Below are 22176 nucleotides of genomic sequence, written 5' to 3'. Positions count from 1 at the left end.
AGGAAACAGAACAGTGAAGATCCCAACTCTAGACTCGGGACGCTGGAAAGCGACCTAATTGTTAGGTGGTGGATAGAGAAGATAGGTTTAAATGAACCTCCTGGTTATTTATGCAAGTTTCCATCCCCACTATATAGAGATCTTCTCCTTCGCTGCAGAATGAACATGCCAACAAAAGAAATCCAATTCAAACGTTGCTAAAAGGGGATTGAGAATAACAACTGTCGGTTCTGTAAAGAAAAAGGGAACAGTAGAATCCCTTTATCATATAGCCATGATCTGCGAAAACCTAGAAGCTGAACGAGCTTCCTATATGGGAGACTATAGGAGGGGATCATTAAACCCGGAGTATTATTGGGATTGGATTCTTATTGGAATATTATTGGAAACAAAAAAGGTCCGACTTTGGCAATGTTGAAATTTATTAATGCAAAGATAGGCCTAAAGATGGAAGATATTGAAGGGAAGGTTTAATCTGGGCATTTTTTACACATAGATGCAGATGTTTGGGCATATGGTATACTGTTAACCAGAGAATGGAGTGAAAGAGATGATATTGGCTACATGGAGAATGACGGAGGCTTGGTTTTGGAATTATGAAAACTGTTAAAGGTTTCGTGTTTATTTGAAAACGAATTTGTATTCTGTTTTTTTTTAGTGTGAAACCAATAAATCTTTTAATAAAATAAAACAATGGTTAATTTTAGAACAGATACTGAAGAAGTACACAAAAACATTTTAGAACTACCAAGCCACATACTGAAAAGAATAGAGCAAATTGACCCCCAAAAGCAGATAAATTGGAACAACTTAACCTCCTGTCGACTTGATGAGGGTGAGCAAGTGGAAAAATATTTTCCAAGAAAAGAAGAGGCATTCACTTCATATGGTGGCATGGATTTATCAATCGCAGAAGGGCAAAACATCTTTGTTCTCATTTTGTCAAAGGACTGCTTCCACACCTTACGAATGACATACAGATTTATTAGTCTACACAGCCAACTCAAACAGCAGCCTAGATACCTACCATGGCCAGGTATTATGCAAATTGACACTTAAAGAAAAAAGGGCAAAAGAAGCTAAGGGATTTAAAGACAAAAGCACTAATGCAGCAAGCATTTCCAGAATGAGGTAGAGTGAGAGGGATGTCAAGAGGTAGAGGAATGTCGAGAGGAATGTATAAGGGAAGAAGGGTGAGTGCTCCTGCATACAGAGGAGGAATAGTGGATGATGGATGACATTATTGCAAAAGCCCAGATCATTGGATTCGGGAATGTCCCACACGTCCAAGGGAAGAGGAAGGTCTATTTGACGAGGAATAACAAGAGGCAGTGAGGGTCAGTTTGATAGTAATAATGCAGAAAACCAAGGCCATGGACAGTCTAATTATTTTGATCCAAGGCAGGGACAGCAATATTCTGCCAGGGACTATTATGAAGACTGGCCATATACAGATTATTATGTAACATAGGGTTGGCCAGGAGAGGGCAAAGGCAGAGTACAAATACCCGTTGACACCACAGGTCCATGTGTGGAACTTTGCATTGCTGAAAAGAAGCCGAAGTTACTTTTAGATACAGGAGCAAACAATTCTTCCATTTCCCACAATCTAGTGCCTTCAATACCCCTCTCCAGGACAATTAACACCTCACAGGATTTTCAAATGATCCAGTCCGTGGTCCAGTATCAGAGCCCATTCGCTTTCAGATTGGGCCCATTTCCTGCATGGCTCAGTTTGTTGTAACATAAATCTGCTTTAAATCTTTTGGCCATGGACTTATTGAAATGCTTGCATGCAAACATTTACTTTTCACCAGATGGTGTCTATCTCACTTGCTCTGCTGAACCCTTTGCTAAATGTTATGATTCCACCACTAACATGTTTCCACCTGAACTTGAGAAAGTGGATAAAAGGGTGTGGGCATTTGATAAAAAATTATGTAGGATGTATCACAGTAGATCGAATTCAAATTCACGTTAAGGCCAATGCCATACTCCCAAGGATACCCCAATACAAAATATCCTAGGAAGGATTAGCACAGATAAGGGGAGTGATTCAAGATTTACTGGCTAAAGGGATGGTTAAAGAAATAGCAGGGAGCCCATGCAATAGCGCAATTGTAATTTTATTTTATTTTGTTTGGTTGTTAAGCGCCTATGCTGAAAGTAAATACTGTTTCAAAGCACCCACAGGGCAACAGGGAGGGGACAAGGGGATATAAAAAAGATTTGAAAAACATACAAATATTAATACAGTGGGAGGGGGAAACAAATCCACAATGCCATGTGAGTATTCAGAATGTGCAAGTGCAGAAGGGAGGTGGGAGGGATAGGAGCTGTGGTGCTCATGGGTGAGCAACAAATGAAGAGCAATGTAAGGTAAGTGCGAGCTTCCAGGGTTGAGGGTGAGCCAAGGCAAGAAGCTGGTGGGGATTCGGCGTGGGAGTTCAGGGCCCCGTGGATGCATAAGGGCCCTGAACACCAAACAGGCAACTGTGAGATTAGCATAGGAGAGTGGGGGGAAGGCAGAGGAAAAGATAAAAGTCTTTGAGGAACTTTGGGAATTTAAGCAAGTCCTGCTCAAGACGGAGAGGGAAGGGAGACTGTTCCAAAGAAGGGAGCCAGCCGAGGAAAGAGATTGATCTCCTGTCCTCTGTTTAGCGAAACACTTTACACATAAAGAGTTGGTGCCAGAGGAAGGCAGGGGTTTAGAGGGGGAATATTTAGTAAGAGAGAGTTGCAGATAGTGTGGTCCCCGGCCCCAGAAAGCTTTGTGGATGATACAGAGGGATTTCAATGTAATCCTGAAGAGGGGAGGTCGAACTATAGCCCCCATCCTGGAAGACGGCCCAACCGGAAGAAGAACCAAAGACAATATGGTCGCCGATTGTGCAAGCTCATTCCAACCCCTAATACACCCACGATGGACAAGTTACATGCGTAATACCCTCTCAGTCGACCCTACAACCCAGGAGCGAAGCGAACATTACCCAGAGTGGATGAAGATGCACAAGACGGAACCAGAGACAGCTATATGGACAGAATTAACTAAAGCGCTGAGAAGCCATGCCTCAAGTCGATTAGAGACCACACAACCTAGCAGTGTCAGACATGAAGCACACGTGCCATCCGCACATTCGGGACACCCACACACCCAAATACATGAAGAACACATGCATACAGTTCTATGAGATAGAGGACGGGGACATCCATATACTGTCTACATGTTTGTTATTTTGCCACCAGCTTATCACAGCAACACAGAAACTGCCAGAAGCAAGAAGATCACATGTACATGCTTGCAGATGCTTACATGTAAATAACACCATGGAATGGCAGGAGCACTCAAGGGACCTAACAGAGCCAAAACGCACTAACCTATGGATACTATACGGAAGGCACACACAGGAGAAACCAGACCATGGCTAGGAAATCATAGTAGGTCACAACCGTCTCAGAAAACCTGAAGCCACGCTGAATGCTGTGCAAGCAGAACTACTGCAGGGGTGGGGGGAAGGTGCCACTGCCAATGTTGCAATGTTGCAAAGGGACATTTCTTCTTTTGAACTGAAGTAATACCAACGGCAGAGGTGCACAAATCTCCAAAATACAACCTAAGTCAGAGCTCCAGACCTCACAACCGTGGTCTCTGAACACGTGACTCGGCTGAGCTGAGAGTGAGCCAAGGACTGGTGGCAGAGAGCGCAACAATCTCACATACCAGACAATGGTAGCAACAAAATTGTTACACATGAGCTACAGTTATGCGCTGGGAAAGGAGCACTCTCACTGTACTAATGGTCTACATACGGCTACATCGCAGACATATAGTTGCACATAGTACAGTGAACAGGTGCAGACCGAGCTGGGAATTTATTTAGTCCCAGGCCTGGGGGCTCACAGCCAAGCCAATCACAATTTATGGCCCTAGGGCTGGGTGGCTGGTGCCATCGACCAATCATTGGGTTCACATATTGCAACAATTAATAAGTAGCTGTTTTCGGGGATAGTCAAGGCCTGACACCTGACATAGTAACATCCAATCCACTAACCACTATAGAGGCTACTTTAGGGGGACTACCACTCAATAGCTTATCCGGAGTGGAGATTTTGGAGAAGTCCCCAGGGTGTGACGTGCTTGTGATGTAAAATGCTATCACAACAGGCCTGCGAGCCAGAGTTCCTTGAGCTGTGCCTAAATTTGCCTCCGAACAACTCATCCCTGTTGGTTTGTTGGCTGTAATAAACCTCAGTTGAACTTGCTACTTGTCTGGACCTGCGTACCTTTTGTGATTGGGAAGGAATTAGGCCTTCCATGAGTTCAGTGTCCGCAAACTCCTAGCAAACCGCCCTGCTTGCCTGGGAGTTTTCCCTAACAATCCGTGAATCAACCGGGAGCCAGTGAAGACTTTTTAGGTCAGGAGAGATGCAGTCCCGGTGCTTGAGGTCAAGGATATGTCTTGCTGCCCTATTCTGGATTAACTGTAGAGGCCGCAGAGTGGAAGAAAGAAGATTAAGGAGGAGGCTATTGCAATAGTCTAGCCTAGAGATAACCAGGGCTCAGGTAACATTGAGCTTCTGGGGGAAGGTGAGAACAGGTAGAATTCCTTTGAGAAGGAAGAGCTGAAAGTGGGACTTCTTGGCAATGTCCTGAGTGTGAGGGAGGAAGGAGTGAGAGTCCAGTTCAGAAAAAAAGGGATGGCAAAGAAGGCTCACTTATTGAATGGAGAATGGTGGTAGATTTGACCACATCAATAAAATTGTGGTGCCCCAGTTTCGAGTTGTTCCAGATATGACATCACTTTTTACTATGGTTCCTCCCTACACATAATACTTAACAGTTGTGGACTCAAGAAAGCATTCTTTTGCATTTCAATACATGAAGACATCCAGAACCTTTTTGCCTTTAGCATAGACAGTCGCTCTTGCACATTTTGTAGAGCACCCCAAGGATACACAGAGAGCCCAAGCATTTATAGACCGGCATTAAAAACACAATTGGATGCTTTTACCTTATCTCCAGGCACTTTACTGCAGTATGTCGAAGACCTACTTATAGCTGCAGATACCAAGGGTGCATGGACTGCACCACGTGCCTGCTAGAGTTTTTAGCTCCCTTGGGAAATAAGGTTTCCCCAAATAAGTTAAAATGTTGTCAGCAGCAAGTTACTTATTTAGGTCATTTACTTACTAAGGGAGAGAAAATATTGTACCCACAACACATACAAATGATACTTAACATGCCCGTACCCAGCACACAGCAAGAGGTTAGAGGATTGTTGGCGATTACTTCATTCTGTAGATAATGGATACCAAACTTTTCTTTTTTAGCTAAGCATGTATTGGAACTTACTACTAACACTACTCCTGTACCTCTCCCTTGGACTCAGTACCATCAGGAAAGCTTTGAAGCACTCAAACGTTCGCTATGTTACTCTCCTGCGTTATACTAAACCCTTTTTTCTGTTTGTGCATGAAATAAAAGGGCGTGCTGTGTCTGTACTAACTCAACCACAATGGAGAATAATAGGACATGTGCCTATTTTTCAACCACCCTAGACCCAGTGGCTAAAGGGTTGCCAAATTGCCAAAAGGGTTAGCAGCTGCTGCCGTTTCTGTGAAACAAGCAGAAACCATATTATGGGGCTATTCTTTAACTGTTTTTCCCCATGCAATAGATATTGTCCTGAACAAAACAAGAATGAAAGATTTAACTAATTCACGGCTCACTAGGTATGAGCTGGCCCTGTTTTCACCCAACATTACTTTGCGAAGATGTTATACCCTGAACCCTACCACCTTGTTGCCCCTCCCTGCTGATGATCTCGATGTCTTGCATTATTGTATACTAATAACAGATGAGGAGGTCGAAGGAACGGGTTGATTTGACTGATGTTCTGTTAGAAAAGCCTGATCACATTTTATATGTTGATGGCTCTTGTTTCACACAACCCGATGGCTCTTCCACCCCAGTTTATGCCATAACTACAGTTGTGGAAACCTGTAAAATACCTCAGCAGCTGCAATTATAGCGCTAAGCACAGCATGTGAGCTCAGCTTTGGACTTGCAGTAAGCATTTACACTGATAGCCATTAAGCATTTGGGGTGGACCATCATTTTGGGAGGCTTTGGATGGAACACGGCTTTCTTACCTCCCATGGAACCAAAATCCAACATGGCGAGCTTCGTTCACAAATTGCTCAATTCATTGGCCTTGCCAAACTGCCTTGCCATAATCAAATGCAGCGCACATAAGAAAATACCTGACCACGTGGGTAAGGGAAATGCATTTGCATTTGCAGATGCAACTGCAAAAACTACTGCCCAAACCCCATATTCTCTCACTTTCGTTTCCTGTCCACGCACAATAGACTATCCAACTTTTGAAAATACACTTGGCATAATGGTCAGTATCCAAGCAGATGCTACCTGTAAGGAATTGAAACAATGACAGATTGATGCAGTTTTTGAGGATGGGTGTTGGGTGGACAGGGGAAACAGGGGAACATGGATGTTGCCAAACAAATATGTACTGATGGTCTCAATTGCCCATGGAGTGGCTCACATTTGAGGTTAAGGGCCACCTAGCCAATATGTGGTGCTTGCCTCACCCAAAGAAACTGTCTGATATCCCTATCCTATGCTGATTGACTATTGTAAGGAGCTTACTAAAGCACTGTCCATGATTAATAAACGGGTCAGGGACTGCCTGCACCAGCCCCTAAAGGGCCGGGACACTCTGTGTTGCCGGGAGACTGAGAACTTTCCCATGTACCTCCTGGTCTGCAACCCAGGTGGAAAGGGCTAGTGCAGGTGCTCCTAGCAACACAAACAGCAGTCAAGTGGGACAGACATAAAAACTGGATTCATGCCAGTTATGTAAAGAAAGCACCTCTACCCCTTCTGCCACACAAACAGCCCGAGGACTGCTGTGTTGCTGCACCACTTGTCTTTTCTTCTGCAGAAACATCCGCTGGGAAAATTGAACTTGGATTGCTTTCTCCAGCTAGAGTGTGCCCCAAAGATGACATAGGACCAACAGAGGGGCCATGCTATAATCTGAGACCAGGAATACTTTAATGAAACTGTTAATGACAAACTGATTATTTAGGAACACTCTCAGGAGAGAGCAACAACCATGGGTGAGGTATTTTGGACACTCCAAAAATATACTCCATGGATATACTGACCATGCCTCTCCATTGTTTTTCTCATAACAAAACACAATAGCCCTATACATAGGAAGTATTACAGCACTGACAAAACACTTTTCATGTTTTTGGATCATGCTTGTACTTTTTGGTGCTTTTGTATTATGTGACATGTATTGGCCCCTTTCGATAAACCTATACTTGTACCCTTTCCTAATGTTACAATGGCAACGTTACCCCCTGGCCAGCATTATCATCATGAATTAATGAGCAGAAATGTGTTTGTTACCCTTATGCATAATTCGCACAAGATAGCTCAATGCTGCAATTGCTATGTCTGCCTGCAGTTTCCTGCCTTTGTACAGGAAGGGCTCCCACTGAAACAGTTGTCCCTGCAATTCTTTGCTTCAGGTTATGCTTTCCATGTGGCTAAATTACATATAGAAACTATAACTATATTCAAAGGAATAGCACATGGAATAGCTAATATCCGCTATGCTTCCCGTTCTTCCTCCTCTTCTTTGTATTCTCAGTTACAATGGCAGGTGCTGCACAAAGGAGACTGTGAATTTGTCATTCTCCCAAATGCTACGTTCCCTTTGTCAGATGTGTTCACTCCTTTTTACTCCCGGGCTGCCCAAGTGGCTGCAGCGTCCCTGGTTCTACCTACTACACAGCTATTGATAATAACCCTCATTAATGTTCCATCCCTTCCCTGCATCTCTGGGCCTTGAACATAACAGGGGCCATTTGTATTGAGAACAATGGCTCTAAATTCCTAGGATATAGCTTCAACAGCAACATGACATTCATCATTCCTTGAGATGACACCGATGTTCCCTTTTATATTGGCGACTCAGTGTATTTCATTTGTGGGTTTAACGCTAACAGTTGGCTACCTCCACATTGGAGTGGCCATTGCCATTTAGGATTGGCATTTCCAGCCGTATCTATTAGACCCCCTATTGTTGGCAACCCTACCAGGCATTGCAGAACTGTTATTCAGGACAATACTGGTGCACAAATATTTGTCGATCTCATTAAAGCAATCATCCCCTGGTCTGGCCCTGCCATTAACTCTAGGGATAGCCATTGCCTTGCTAGATTGTTAAAAGCAACCATTAATCACACCACTGAAATATAGAGTAATATCACTGTAGAATTACAGGCAGTACGCCTGGTGGCCTTGCAAAATAGGGTGGTTTTAGATATGATACTTGCAGAAAAGGGAGGCATATGCAAAATCCTATGGGCAGATTGCTGTGTCTATGTTCCCGACACCTCCACTTTTGTTCGTGAAGCAATAAAGAAGCTGCATGGTATTGCTGAATACTGTGGAATTTCAAGGACCCTTTGCTTCGTGAATACTTTGGAATTTACCTCTGTCAAACTGGTCAAAAGTAACCAAATCAGAGGAGCTGGAACTTATCCCTGAGAACAGTGTTTTGATAAAGTTGAGAAACATGAAGCTTGGGGGAAGGGAACCCTTTTGGATGGTGAACTGTCTTGAAGCTTGGGGAAGAGAACCCCTTTGCATGGTGAACTGTCTTGAAGCTTGGGAAAGAGAACCCCTTTGCATGGTGAACTGTCTTGAGGTTTGGGGAAGAGAACCCCGTTGCATGTGAACTGTCTTGAAGCTTAGGGGAGTTAATCCCTTGGCATTGTAAACTGTCTTGAAGTGTGGGAAAGAGACCCTGTTGCAAGCCCAGAGCTGGGAGAAGCTCTGAACAGTTATTGAACACTTATTATTTAGATACTTTAACCCATACAGCTTTTTCCAGGTATCAAGTGAGGGCCAGGTTACGTTTGGACACAGACAGAACTTCCTTTTTGTTAGATAGGGAAGATTTCCCCAAGAATCGGGCAAGTTAGGCCTTTTCCCCAACCTTCTTTTCATTTAATAAAAGGGTATTGCCAAAACTATACATCTCTTGTTTGTGTCTACTTCATGATGCCTTCACAGTAGTCATTTACATATTACTATTTACATTTGGATGTCTATTTGTGTAAGCAATATATGTTCTGTCCCATGTTAATGGTTTTGACCAACAAGACAATAGTAGGCAGGCAGCAGTATAGAAATTTGTATTTTATAAGCACCTGGATTGATCTTTTGTGTTTTGGGAGATTTCCACAGCTTTGTAGTTACATTAAATCGTTTTTAATAAAACAAGCATCATATTCTAATTAAAACAGCCAGTTTTTAGTCCTAGATTGTATTGTGGGATTAACATCTCTGGGATTATGCCTGTCATCCGTTTTCATTCAATTGAGTCAAACAGTCGTAAACCTGCATACATTTTCTCCTCTTCTATTCATACTATGTGATACTCCATTGAGATATTTACATTTCAGAGCCCCCTCTTAGATGGTGCATCATATTTCTGGATTCATGTGGCTGAAAAGGGCTGGTATTGCTTTACGTAGGGTATAGATTAGTCTGGTCTCGATTTTCTCTTCTTAACATTTTTATTTTCATTATATAGCTTGACAGTACATGAAGGTCCCTCTAGAATTGTGCCAGTAAGGCACCCTCCATCTGCAATAATGTACAGAAATCACCACGTGGTAGGTTATATTCACCTTGAAATTTGTGAAACCTTTTCAGTGCCCTGCCCTGTGTTTCAGGACGTTTTAGTTTCTACACCCCTTTGTCTCTGTCTATGCAGATCAAATTGAACTTGGCTGTTCCTTCAGGACTTTGCACCTGCAGAGAGAAGCCTCACTGGTTACTTTTCATTGTTAACCTCCTAATAAGGAGTCTTGCTTTAAAGCTTCTCAAAAGGCCATCATGATTTGTGGTACAAGACCGTAACATAAGATCAACAAGAGTCCTCGAGCCCCTCTACTGAGAATGAACATGGGCCAAATACCCTGTTCTATGCTATTTATTCCAGTCAGCACCTTAGTGCGGCTCAGTTACACCTTAATGAGGAGACCCAATAAGGCTGAACCACATGTCTGGGGTTGCTGATCGTACTCTTGTTCAGAGGAGAATGGCCTAGCATTTCGGTGCTGAACTGCTCTTGTGAGTGGGACCAGACTGATATTCAAATGGGTATTTCTCCTCTGTGAAGGGTGCAGTGAGCCTAAAATGTATTTGTAGACCCTCCTGAGTTGAAGAAATCCCATAGGACAGGTTCGTTCAACCATGTTTGTTCTCAATAGAGGGGCTCTGGCAGCTTTTGTTAAGACCATAATACATCCCCTTCTACAGTGTGTCCTCCGTGTACGTGTACGCACTTACCATTCCTTAGAATCTGGCAGGGAATCTGCCTCTGCCTTGAACATCCAGCCATTCACAGTCCCCAATAGAGGACCAATAATCACCTTAAACATTTGGGGAACCTAAGCCCCTCTCCCAGACAGTTAGTTTGTGTAGTAATTGCTATTATGAGTATATGTTTTCTTACCCTAGAGACAAATTGTTTGAAATTCTATTTTCTCAGACCAGAGTGTGCATTTTAAACTATAGGACAGAATTTTTGTAAAGTAAACTATTCTATAGCGTGCTACTCTTCCTATTCATTTTAGGGAAACCCTGGCCACATTTCTTAATATCGTTTTTGAATTTGCTTATTGTTGAGAAACTATTGGCTTCCAGGAAAAATCATTTGATCCTCCTTTTGGGTATGCCTAGGTACTTTGTGCTCTGGGCTACTCTCATTGGCTAACTTTGTGATATCACACTATTGCCCTCCAACCCCTCCCCCCTATTTAGCAGGAACAATTCCCTTATTATATTATATTCAGCCTGAGAATTGTAGACACACCAGCAGATTATCCCCATAGAGAGAGTGAGATGTGATCCTCTGTTCCACAGGGGCACTTAAAGAACTCTGACAATGGTTCACATTTCATCCATTTGGGTTTCAATAGCCAAGGCAAATAGAGACTGAAACAAAGAGCAAGCTTGCCATTTGCCTCTGGTGAAGCAGATACTACACAGGAATATACATCCATCCTAACCTGAGCTGAGGGTTTATTATGGAAGATCTCCACCAAGTCCTGCCAGGTGTGGGAATTATAGCGCTGCACGTGCTGGGCGTATCAGACATGAATCATTTGTCAGGGAAGAAAGAGACATTGCATGAAAGCCCGGCTTCAGCACAGGGACACTGGATGCTCACAAACTCATCCATGGCCATGAGGGCCAGAGAGTTGGACCAGCAGATTCCAACAGGGCAGGCAAAGCTTTTTTGAATTTGGCTTCAGGAGTCAGGGGCACCAATTGGTTCTTTTAAAGGATGTGCAACACCTGCAGACAATGCAATCAACCAGACACATAATTAAAGATGAGATTGAATCATACAGAAAGGGCAAATCATGTGTAAAGAAGCTTATTGGGGGCAATTGACTCACACATCTGATTACTCATTGTCCCACTTACTTCATCAGCATCTGGAGAAAAAAAGACATCCTGACGTCATAGGTGTTTGGATAGAGTTCCAGTGAGGTAGAAGGGGTATGAGATTCGCCATGCTAACAAATCAAACTAGTATCAAGGAGACCGAGAGGGGGGTCCGTTGGGACAGTTATGCCAGGGCTTGAGGGGAAGTTGGGTTGCATTAGTCTATATTTGGAGGCCTGCTGATAACTTTGGTCCAAAGACTGACAGGGCACCAGCTCAAATAAAGAACGCAGGTTAGTGGGGGGATCTTACATGTTTTTCCAGTAAGGGGAGAGACATACATACTAACAGAAGCTTTAAAGAAACACCTTGGGCACAAGGTGCCCCACATAGGAGAGCAGCAATATCCACACAAGATCAATGCAACAAGCAAGACCAAGCCAATGACCCAGGCAAAGGTATTGAGAAAGAAGTGTGCCGGGAGACTTAAACACCCCTGCGATTCTCTTTGACTTGAGAAATCCTGTCATCGCCAGACCCCAGAATCTTGAAATCTGTGATAGGAATTGGACCCTGACATGAGTTCCTTTAGCTTAGAACATTACTCTGCAATTCTTTTGCTCATCCTTCCTTCATGCTATTTTGCATAGCACTCGCTGTATGCACTGTAATTCCAGATTCCATGAGCGCACTAGTTCTGATGAAACCTGCAATGGGGGTGGGCAGGTGTGTGTGTGTGTGGGGGGGGGTTCTTTGGGGTCAGCGGTGTGTGTGTGTGTGCGTTGATGTGTTGATATAAACTAGGAAGGAGAGTCCAAAGAGGCAGTTGGAGCCGAGTGTGGAAGGGAAAGCACTGCTCCCTGGCGAGTGGGAGGAGAGGGGTCTCTCTACCCCAGACATGAAACAAGTTATCTTGTCTAATAAAGAAGATACCAATATTCTCACCTGCTGCGTGGACCTCAATATTTTTCAATGGTGAAGAGCTCCCAGGGATCCCCACAGCAACTAAGAGATTGTTCCAAGCACAGCCGGAGCCTGACTTCCTTGTGAGAGAGGGAGTTGTAGAAACACACCAGGCACGCCGACCGACCTGCTGGTGACCACAGCCTGCTGTGTCAGGGAGAAGTCCAAAGCTGGAGGTGTGGCAGCGCTGTCTGGCTTGACTATATTAGTGGCTGTTGGTGGGACATAACAGCTGCTGAAGGACGGGAGGCACCAGAGGCTCTGTAGAGGATAATTGCCAGACACTGCAGTGCGGCGGTGAGAAAGAGGACTGGTGAGCACTGCAATGCTGTGGCACAGGAGCCATTGAGTACCGCTGCGACATACAGCAGGGTCCTTCGGTCTAGAAGCCTACATAAGGTGAGGATGATGGGAAGCAATCATGAGTGTGAGGAATACACTGTTGACTGGCCGGGTGTGCCGTGCATCCACAATTCGCAGCTGTTAGTAAAAACAGGAGAGTGACTGATCCAATGGCTTCAGCAGAAGGTCCACTGCAATAAAGAATTGGATTGGTGAAATCTTAAAGGGAAACTGCAGAAGGAATAAGTACCACAGGAGAGTATCACTGAACAATAATAGCCAGTTGTGCTTCTCAGTATAGCCCTAGCATGAATGGGATAATGGGCAAAAACCGAGAATGAAAATTACTCAATCATGGAGAGCTCAGCATCAAATGAGATGGATTGAAGGAGGACTTCATGGATTATGTCCTGGCTATCCATGGCCCCTCATACAGCATTGAGAAAAGGAGCGCTCTGCTCATGCACTGCTTAGGTTTTGAAGGGAGGAGAATATTAAAGTGTTTGCTGGAGCTGGTCAGCACATCGGCTGCTGAGGAACAGAATGCAGAGGTGGAGAAGTACTAAATGTTTATGAGGCCATTCTCAAAAAATATAGTTTTGCACTTCGAAGAAAAAGAAAAGTTTCATTCTGCAAAGGTACTACTTTGGGATGGAAGAAGAAAATGAAGGGGAAACAGTAGGGGACATTGCTGGTGGCCTGATGCGGACTGGATAGCAAGTGCAACTTTGGATGTTCGAGATATGAGATGACATATGGAATAAAGGAGATCCGAGCCTAGATGAAGTGCTGGATAAAGCCAAGTGAATGGAACACATGATGGAGTGCATCAGAAAACTGGAAAAAAAGGAACCCAAATGAAATGTGTAGGAATGTGCTACTGTCAATGGTCTGAAGGCGAAGATAAATGCAAATCCCACCCAGGGAATGAGGAAGGGTCAAAAGGGAGAGAGAGTAAGGAGAACCTGCCACTTTGGATGGAGGGAGAGGAACCAAAAAGTGCTTCAGGTGTGGTTGAACGTGGGAGCTGAGCCAGTGGCGGCAAAGATGAGGAATGTGCCATTAGTTCAGATGGAAGAGGTTACATCTGAGCTTCAAAAACTACAACAGGGTGTCATTGAGGCAGTAGCAGCTTCAGATTGGATTTCACCCCTAGTTGTAGTACAGAAAGAAAATGGACATGCCAGGTTATGTGGTGTTCTTAGAGGACTCAATAAGTCGGTAGTGGTGTTGAGGTTTCCCCAGTCAAATATGTGCGAGCTGCTGAGTTTGGTGGTGGGGGCAAAGGTATTTAGAACACTTGACTTAGCCTCAACATATCACCAGGTTAGGCTTCACCCCACTACATTTATCACACATATGGGGACTTTTAGGTGCAAAAGGAAGGGTGGAATGACAGAAATAATAACGAGGACCACTGTTCATTCCACAGGGTCAAAGAGGAGGAGTTTTGAAGTAGATTTCTTTGTGAAAATGTTGTAGGTTGATTCCCCCGAGAGGGGTACGTGGGGGACTACGGGAGGCTGTTCATGAAGGTCATCTTGGCATGACCAAGACAAAGGGGAGTCTGAGAGGAGCATGGATACTGAAGTGGAGGAGGTAGTGGAGAGGTTTGAGCAATGTGGAGAAACAAACAAAATGCTCAGGAATCGTACACAGCCGTCATCTTTATACATCGAAACCGGTTGAAAAAACTGGGGATGTGATCACTGGACTTCATATAACTGATCCACTCCACTAGTTAAACACATATGTTATAATTGTAGTGGTTTTGCACATTGAATGCACTTTATGAAACAAGATTGTTAGTTGTGACGATTAGCAGGTCCTATTAAATATTAAATCCATGTTGGTATAGTTTTAGAAGTTAGTTGATGGAAGGGTGGCGCTGAATGTGGACGAATGTGTGAATGATTCACTGTCTGTGATGTAAATTGGTATGTTTTTATCGGTACGTTTTCCTACAATGTAAACAAAAAGTCTAAGTGGTCCCTAATATATGATTAACTCATTTTCTACAAATTATTTATCAAGTTAAATACATTTTTGATAATTTATTAAAAAATGTATGTCCTCTGGACAATTTTCTCTGTATAAATCGAAGAGTTTCTGGAAGGCATGGGTGTGGTGCTTCATAAAACCTATTTGTACCAGCCAGAAATAAATGAGTCGGTTGAGCAGTTCTACCGCACCATGAAGCAAGCAGTGAGGATGGCTAGGTATACAGGGAAGAATTGTGAGATGGAGTTTAAGGCAAAGTGTGTGTTTGTACAGGTTAGCACCCTATGCTACTATGGGTTGTATTCCTGTTGAAGGTCTGTGGAGAAGGAAGCCACACAGAGCGGTGTGTCCACCGTGGCTCGGTTGTGTGGGCTTTGTATAGCGGGATAAACATAAGTTGAGGGATAGGCTGCAGGATCACATGGGAGACTATGAAGAGAAGGTATGTCAAGGTAAGAATACAAAGGAAGGGATCTTCCAGGAGGCAGAATTGCTGCGAGTGAAAGAAAAACAGGTTTGGTTTCCGAAGAAACATAGTTGGTTTTAGGGACCAAAGAGAGTTGGGAGAGTGTTAGAGTATGCTTTTGTCACAGATGATGGGAGAGTGTGGCACAAGGGTACAGTGGTGAGCTACAACCAGCCCTCGAGCTATGGAGTCAACGGAAGCACTTGTGTATACAGGAGGGGGTGTTGTATGTAGATAAGTATACATTGAACATTCCAGGTTCCATGAGAGAACTGGTTATGATGGAACCTAGCACGGGCGTTCTGTTTGTAAGTGTGTGTGTGTTGATGCAATCTAAGAAAGCGATTTCAAGGAGGCAGTTGGAGCTGAGAGTGGATGGGACAGCCCTGCTCCCAGAGGGTCTCTCTACCCTTGACAAGAAACAAATTATCTTGTGGTATAAGGATATCAATATGATCACCTGCTGCGAGGACCACAACCTTTCAGCCTGCCCTGAAGCTTTAAAGCTTGGGAGGATCAAACTCACTCTGGTATCCTACAGGTCTGGGGGATGCCCCTACAAACCTAGGGCACTGTTTGAACCCTTCTTTAGACCCATAAAGACCACAGTGGCTAAGAGACAGGCCCCTTTTGGCCAGTGAATACATAGGTAAACACAATTTTCTGTGATTCTTATAAGGCGAGGCTGGATAGGTTCATCGTGTCTCTGTTAACCACCTCCCCAATACTCTCCATTTTCCTTTCTTTTGAAGCGCAGAATAAAATTGCTAAGATCCCACAATTCATTATCCAAATGTTTTGTTCCCCCTTATCATGACATAATTAAATCTTGTTAATGCTTTCTCGCCAGGTCCTCTGGTCTGATCCTTCTTGGGTCCAGATTGGGCAAGAACAAATACTGGACATGTAAATGGTGTCCTCTTGTACGCTCTCTCTCAAAGGATAGATCTTCTATTGTAGAGGGGGTAGATTCTACATCTGAGCATCTGAACCATGACCTTTGTGGATGCTTAATGAGAGGCAGAGGTTCCAGGAACATGCACATGTTGTGATGGTGAAGTTGGGTCAGCCTCTTAACAGCTGTCAATTTGTCAATTAAAATTATTAGAGGCTTAATTTGGACAGAATAGCCATACAAAATGCATTACAATAAATATAATTGGCTATTCCACATAAAGCTGAATATTACAGGGATGGATGCTGGGTAATGAAGATTGCAAGAAGGGATATCCTGGCTAACTAGTATAGCAAGACTCTAATGAGACTATGAACTTGGTTGAAGACTATGGATAACGCCATGAATAAAGAGAGCTTGGAATATGCAGGAAGATGCTTCCTGCAAAATATACATACTAAAGTGTGAGCCCTTGGCATGAATATTTTAACATTGACGGGGATGAACACAGAAGTAAAAATAGAAAATTCACCTTTATGCAAAAATGCACCTTGCCATCCCCTTAATACTTCACCCTGTGCCCCCTTCCCCCCCCATTAGTGCTCCTCCTCCATCCATTCTTATTTCCCTTACTCCCCTGCATGGAGGCAAAAGTGAATGCAGCGTCCAGGGTGAGTGGTATTCCATGCGCCGCCATATGTCCACTATAAAAAATAAATCTGTGGAATTCCTAGTGGTTGACTCGCACACTCCTAGTCATAACATTTTGGTTTCCTCATTTCATGTCATAACTTCATGAAAACATGCAATTCTTACACGGTTTGAGACAGAAGTAGTTTTATTGCTTTCAGAAAGTAAACCTTTATTGCATCACATGACCGGTGAACCCCAGGTCCGGGCACGACACTCGCTTGTCTTCCAGAACTTATTACATCGGTCCTGAGCCAGAAATTCTTGCAGCTCAGGACGTCATTCTGTTCCAGGTAGACGCGGGTGCACGCGACCACGCGGGAGAGCCCCGGCCACCGAAGCAACATTGAACCGTGTGTAATCCAGTGATGTACAATACCAACGCAGGCCTTTCCAAGGACTGGCAAATCTCACACTTGCTCACACCAAGGGCTGTTGTGGGGGCAGGGGGCGCTCCATTTAGCAATTTCTTTAGTGCATAGTTTTTGTCATAGGCAAACATACTCTCACACATACACACTGTTCACATCTGGAAGGTAGGTGGCCATTTCCTAAGGACTTTCCTTCTACTGCCAATTGTAGGAAGGGGTTAAATTTCATGTAGGCTGAAGTAGGAGATAGCCCACCTTGGTCTTGCTCTCAAACTTGCCGCATATAAGCAAGCGCCTGACACTGTAACAAGCTTTTCCATTTCTCTACCTACTCTTACCACACTCTGCCTTTATTGATGTTTCGGTTCCCAAGTGGTCTCCAGCTTTACTGATGTTTCAGTTTTTGGTTGCACTCCTGCATCTGTCTGGAGGGAGATTTTGCCATGCCTTCTTATTCATCCAAAGTTGCTCTCCCCCAACCCATAGTACAAGCCCTTGCATTTTAGATTTTAATTTGGATATATGTATAATACATATGAGAGGTTTCTGCTATTCAAATATTGCCAGGAAGTAGGATTTCTTTTTACCATTGAAAATTGTTATTGCTTTTAGATTGCTCATTAAGCTGGTTAGGGCTGTAAGGACTGGTGATCCAAAGGCTGCTGATAATACACGCACAGATCAACTGTAAGGGTCAGCGACCGTTTGATGTTATGAACTGCAGCTCCCACCATCCCACTCAAAGGTGAAGAAACATGGGAGTTGTAGTTTAAAACATCTACTGAACCAAAAGGTTGCATACCCCATTTAAAGTGAAGCAGTTAACTGAGTTTGGGTGTATAGGCACCGAGTACAAGGGGGGCAAAAGCCCCCTTCTGTAGCAATGGGGGCAGAAATGACACATTTGCTCTGTAGAGAGATTTACCCTTTTCAGCTGCCGACAACTTCTCACGTGATACTGCACGCATTGCAAATCCTAAAGGAGCTAAAACACGATTGCCATTGAAGCCATGTGCATGAACTGCACTGTTGCTAATGCAGTGACTTGGAGCAGTATCAGGGACCCACCTGCAATGGTGGAGTGACAGTCCCCAAAGCACAAAGCTGCAAGGTAGCATGGCAGGTTAGGTGACTGTTGCTGAGATATTGTATGTTGAGGCCAACCTATTTATACACATTGGGTTTTTTTCGAATTCCTTCTATAACATGTGCTCCAAAATGCACCCGTTCAACCAGGGAAGGAGTCGAATTCGGTTGCTTGGTCATATTCTTGGGGGAATGGGGCTGGTGGGGTGGGGGAGCAGGGGTGGAGGAATGTTTGCACCTGTAGTAAAACTTAAAGGTAGGCACCTATGAATGGGGGTAGAATTCCATTTGCTGTCAAACCCCCACTTGAATTTCTTGGCAGGTGGTTGTGTCCCAGAGAAAGGGTGCATTGGTTCTAAGCACTGTTCCTTAAACTTGAGCTCGACACCAATTGCCACACTAGTAGGAAAGTCCAAAGAGCCCAGAAAATGACTGAATGCGGCGGACTAAATGAAAACAGATCAGCAGTTACAGCATTTTGGGATTGGCAGGGCATGACAAACTTTTTATTTTCATTGATGTTGGAGGGGAGATGGTCAGGGGGCAGGGGGAGCTGTCATCAGGGTAAAACAAGTTCAGCTTTTTATTCACAATCAACGGCCGTTTTGAAATTCTTGCCCCTCGCCCGTGGTCTTCATGTACGGGATATGGGCATTCTCATGTTCCATCTGCTGCTGCCTAGAAAAAGCCACCCCACTGGCAAATGCAGAGGCTGATATCCTCTGCTGCAACACTGACACCTAGTGGCTTGCATAGGAAAGCCATCCTACCCAAAAACTGTTGAAACCCAGTCTGCCTTTTATCTCAGAAGGTGACCGACCAGTGGTGGTCTGGGCATTGGTTAAAGGCAAATTAGATTATTGTAATTCTCTCTATATGGGTATTCCAACCTACCAAATGCAGCGCCTTGAGGTCGCGCAGAATGCGGCCGTCAGTCTTCTTCTGTCTCTGCCTAAATGTTTCCAGATTCCAGACTCACTGGAGCTCACTCATTGCAGGTCTTGCTCGTTGCCTTACAGTCATTGCAGTGAAGCCTTGGGGTCTTGGGTAAGCACCATAGGCAGTGAGCTCGGTGTTCTACTGAAATGAATTCATGTGCATATTAAATACATGAAGTCATATAGCAATCTGCATTGTCTTGTCCTAATCGTGGCCAAATTGCAAACATGATTTTGGCCTGCTCCCCTTCCATTTAGCATTCTTGAATCTGAACATCTACTTGTGCCCTGCCAATAGTTTTGTGAACATGGCTCTCCCGCGCACACACCTTCTTACATAGCCACAAAACACCACACCAAACAACCTCGTACAAAGAACCTTTAGCGATGCACCAATACACCAAAATCCACCCATACACCCCCCCTTTTTTTTTTTACACAACGACAGCATTTGTCAGTTAAATGTATGACAAGCAAACCAATGAAACATAAAATAGAGATCGATGGACAAGTAGGCGCAGTCCCATTGAGGTAGAATGGGGCAGCAAAAAAAATAGTACCTGGCCCTAAAGGAAGTGGAAGTTGAGAGGAGGTCCTTCGAGATCACCGAGGGACAGACAGAGGGCACACTCTTGTACAACTTAGTTGTAAAACATTCATTGTTCAATTTCAAATTCTGCACGTGACTTCCTGTACTTTAAATTCAATTATATGACAAGAATGTACCTTTCACATTTAATAACATAAGTGATCATTCAGCATATTACATGTACTGTGTGGTTTTTCAAATAATGAACAGTTCAGGTAGTGATTCAACTTAAATCATTACAGTTTTTTGTTCAATGCAATGTGTGTCAAACAAGTTTTTCAACATATTAATCAATATTCTGCATCATGGATGATGAAAATCTAATGAACCAGATAGTTCGATAGGGATAAATGTAACTCTTGTAGAGATGGATTCTCTCTAACTGACGTCTCCTATCAGTTACTACGTGTTTCGGGCATGGGCTTCCCTTGTTCAGGTAAGAATATCTGGGGATATTGGTGAGTTCTACAAATCAAACGTTTGGTCATAATTTTGTACATATACTTTATGGGCAAGCAACTTTTCATTTCAAATACAAAGTAGGTCCTTGGATCCATTGTCACTAACCTTCGAACTCATAATTTTTGAGGCTCAACAATGCCCTTCATGTGTTTCGGGAACTGGTCTCCTCAGTCCTTGAAATAAACATACGTGTACAGAGTGTTAGGCGTGGTATTTGCAAACAACAGCCGAATCATTGCCGGTCTCAATGTGAGACCCAGCGCTGAACAAGCGAATGATCCCACATGAGACCGACCTGGCTGCCCAAAAAACACCACTCCTAAGACCCTGTACACGTATGTTTATTTCCAGAACTGAGGAAACCAGTTCCCGAAACACATGACCCTCAAAAATTACGAATTCGAAGGTCAGTCACAATGGATCCAAGGATGTACTTTGTATTTGAAATGAAAAGTTGCTTGCCCATATAGTATCTATATATTCTATACAAAATGATGACCAAACTTTTTCTAATTTTATTTGTAGAACTCACCAATATCCCCACATATTTTTACCTGAAGAAGGGCAACCCATGCCCGAAACACATAGTAATTGACAGGAGACGTCAGTTAGAGAGAATCCATCTCTACAAGAATTACATTTATCCCTATCGAAATATCTGGTTCATTGGATTTTCATCATCCATGAATCACCACCTTAACGGTTCATTATTTGAAAAACCACACAGTACATGATGCTGACTGATCACTTGTGTTATTAAATGTGAAAAGTACACTCTTGTCATATATTTGAATTTTAAAATACAGGAAGTCACGTGCAGAATTTGAAATTGAACAATGAATGTTTTACAACTAGGTTGTACAAGAGTGTGCCCTCTGTCTGCCCCTCGATGATCTCCAAGGACCTCCTCTCAACTTTCACTTAAGATTTGATAGCACAGATCTGACGAGGTGCACCTACAAAATTCAGACTTATCCAATGTAAACAAAGAACATTAGCAACATTCATAAGCATTTTTGATTGCACCTCTACACCTCTCTGTCTAAAACAAGTGGCCCACATTAGCAATATGTGGCTTTTTACGACAAACTGTTTGTATGGTAACCACATGCACATGTTTGGGAAAAATGTGGTAGACGTTTACATTTTTTTAGGACATTGGTCCAAAACTACGAGCTGCATGATGTCATTATTGGCCCAAAAAACTGGCCGACACTGGCCCATCAAGCCGGCCTTTGGGGCATTGACTTATTGTCCTGTGGGGCAAGTAAACCCTGCACTTTCGTCAATACATACATGTGCACATCTTAACACCCTTCACAACCCCCCCTACACACACCCAGTTAAGCACGCATTAACACCACCACACGCTTTCACTCCAGCACACGGCCTGTTTTTCCAGTCGCACACGGCCTCCCCACCCCTGGTTATTGATGGCAGTGCTTGTCTACAGATCGGATCTGATCACGGCCTCCTCGTCCTCGGGGCTGCTCTTTTTGGCGGCATCTCCGGGCTTCCGAGTCGCTGGGGCGTGAATGAACTCCTCAGGAACCTTGGCGTCGGCCCGCTCCTTCTTATAAAAGCCCAGCTCTTTCAGCAGCTCGTTAATCTCCACCCTCGTGTTCTCACTCAGCGGGTACCTCTACACAGATAAATAAATAATAAACACAGACGGTTAGTGACGCTCAGAGACATCGATCCGAAGAAACAGAAGAGACATGAGCTGTCAGAGTATCGGCAAAGGTATCTAGTACCAGTGTTTTTAGGCAATAGGGGGATGGGTGAGGCTACATCAAATTAGCAAATACATGGACCCAGCGCGAGTGGCGGGTTCTGGTGCCATAAGGGGCAAAGGAATTTCACTAGCTAG

The 22176-nt window shown here is 43.8% G+C and overlaps 1 protein-coding gene across 1 annotated transcript in view; it reads right to left on the bottom strand.

Annotated features, from left to right (window-relative positions):
- Positions 1–21140: 21140 nt before the first annotated feature.
- Positions 21141–22176, bottom strand: part of SELENOM (selenoprotein M) — a 66800-nt gene continuing 65764 nt past the window's right edge. The window contains exon 5 of the mRNA XM_069619343.1: positions 21141–21948. Within this exon, the coding sequence (XP_069475444.1) occupies positions 21754–21948 (195 nt within the window). The 3' untranslated portion in view covers positions 21141–21753. The remainder of the gene's footprint in view (positions 21949–22176) is intronic.

This window comes from Ambystoma mexicanum, chromosome 10 (genome assembly GCF_040938575.1).
Source record: "Ambystoma mexicanum isolate Mex_15411 chromosome 10, UKY_AmexF1_1, whole genome shotgun sequence".
NCBI classification, from domain to species: domain Eukaryota; kingdom Metazoa; phylum Chordata; class Amphibia; order Caudata; family Ambystomatidae; genus Ambystoma; species Ambystoma mexicanum.
Note: the sequence above shows the minus strand (reverse complement) of the source record. Positions and strands in the feature narration are given on the sequence as shown.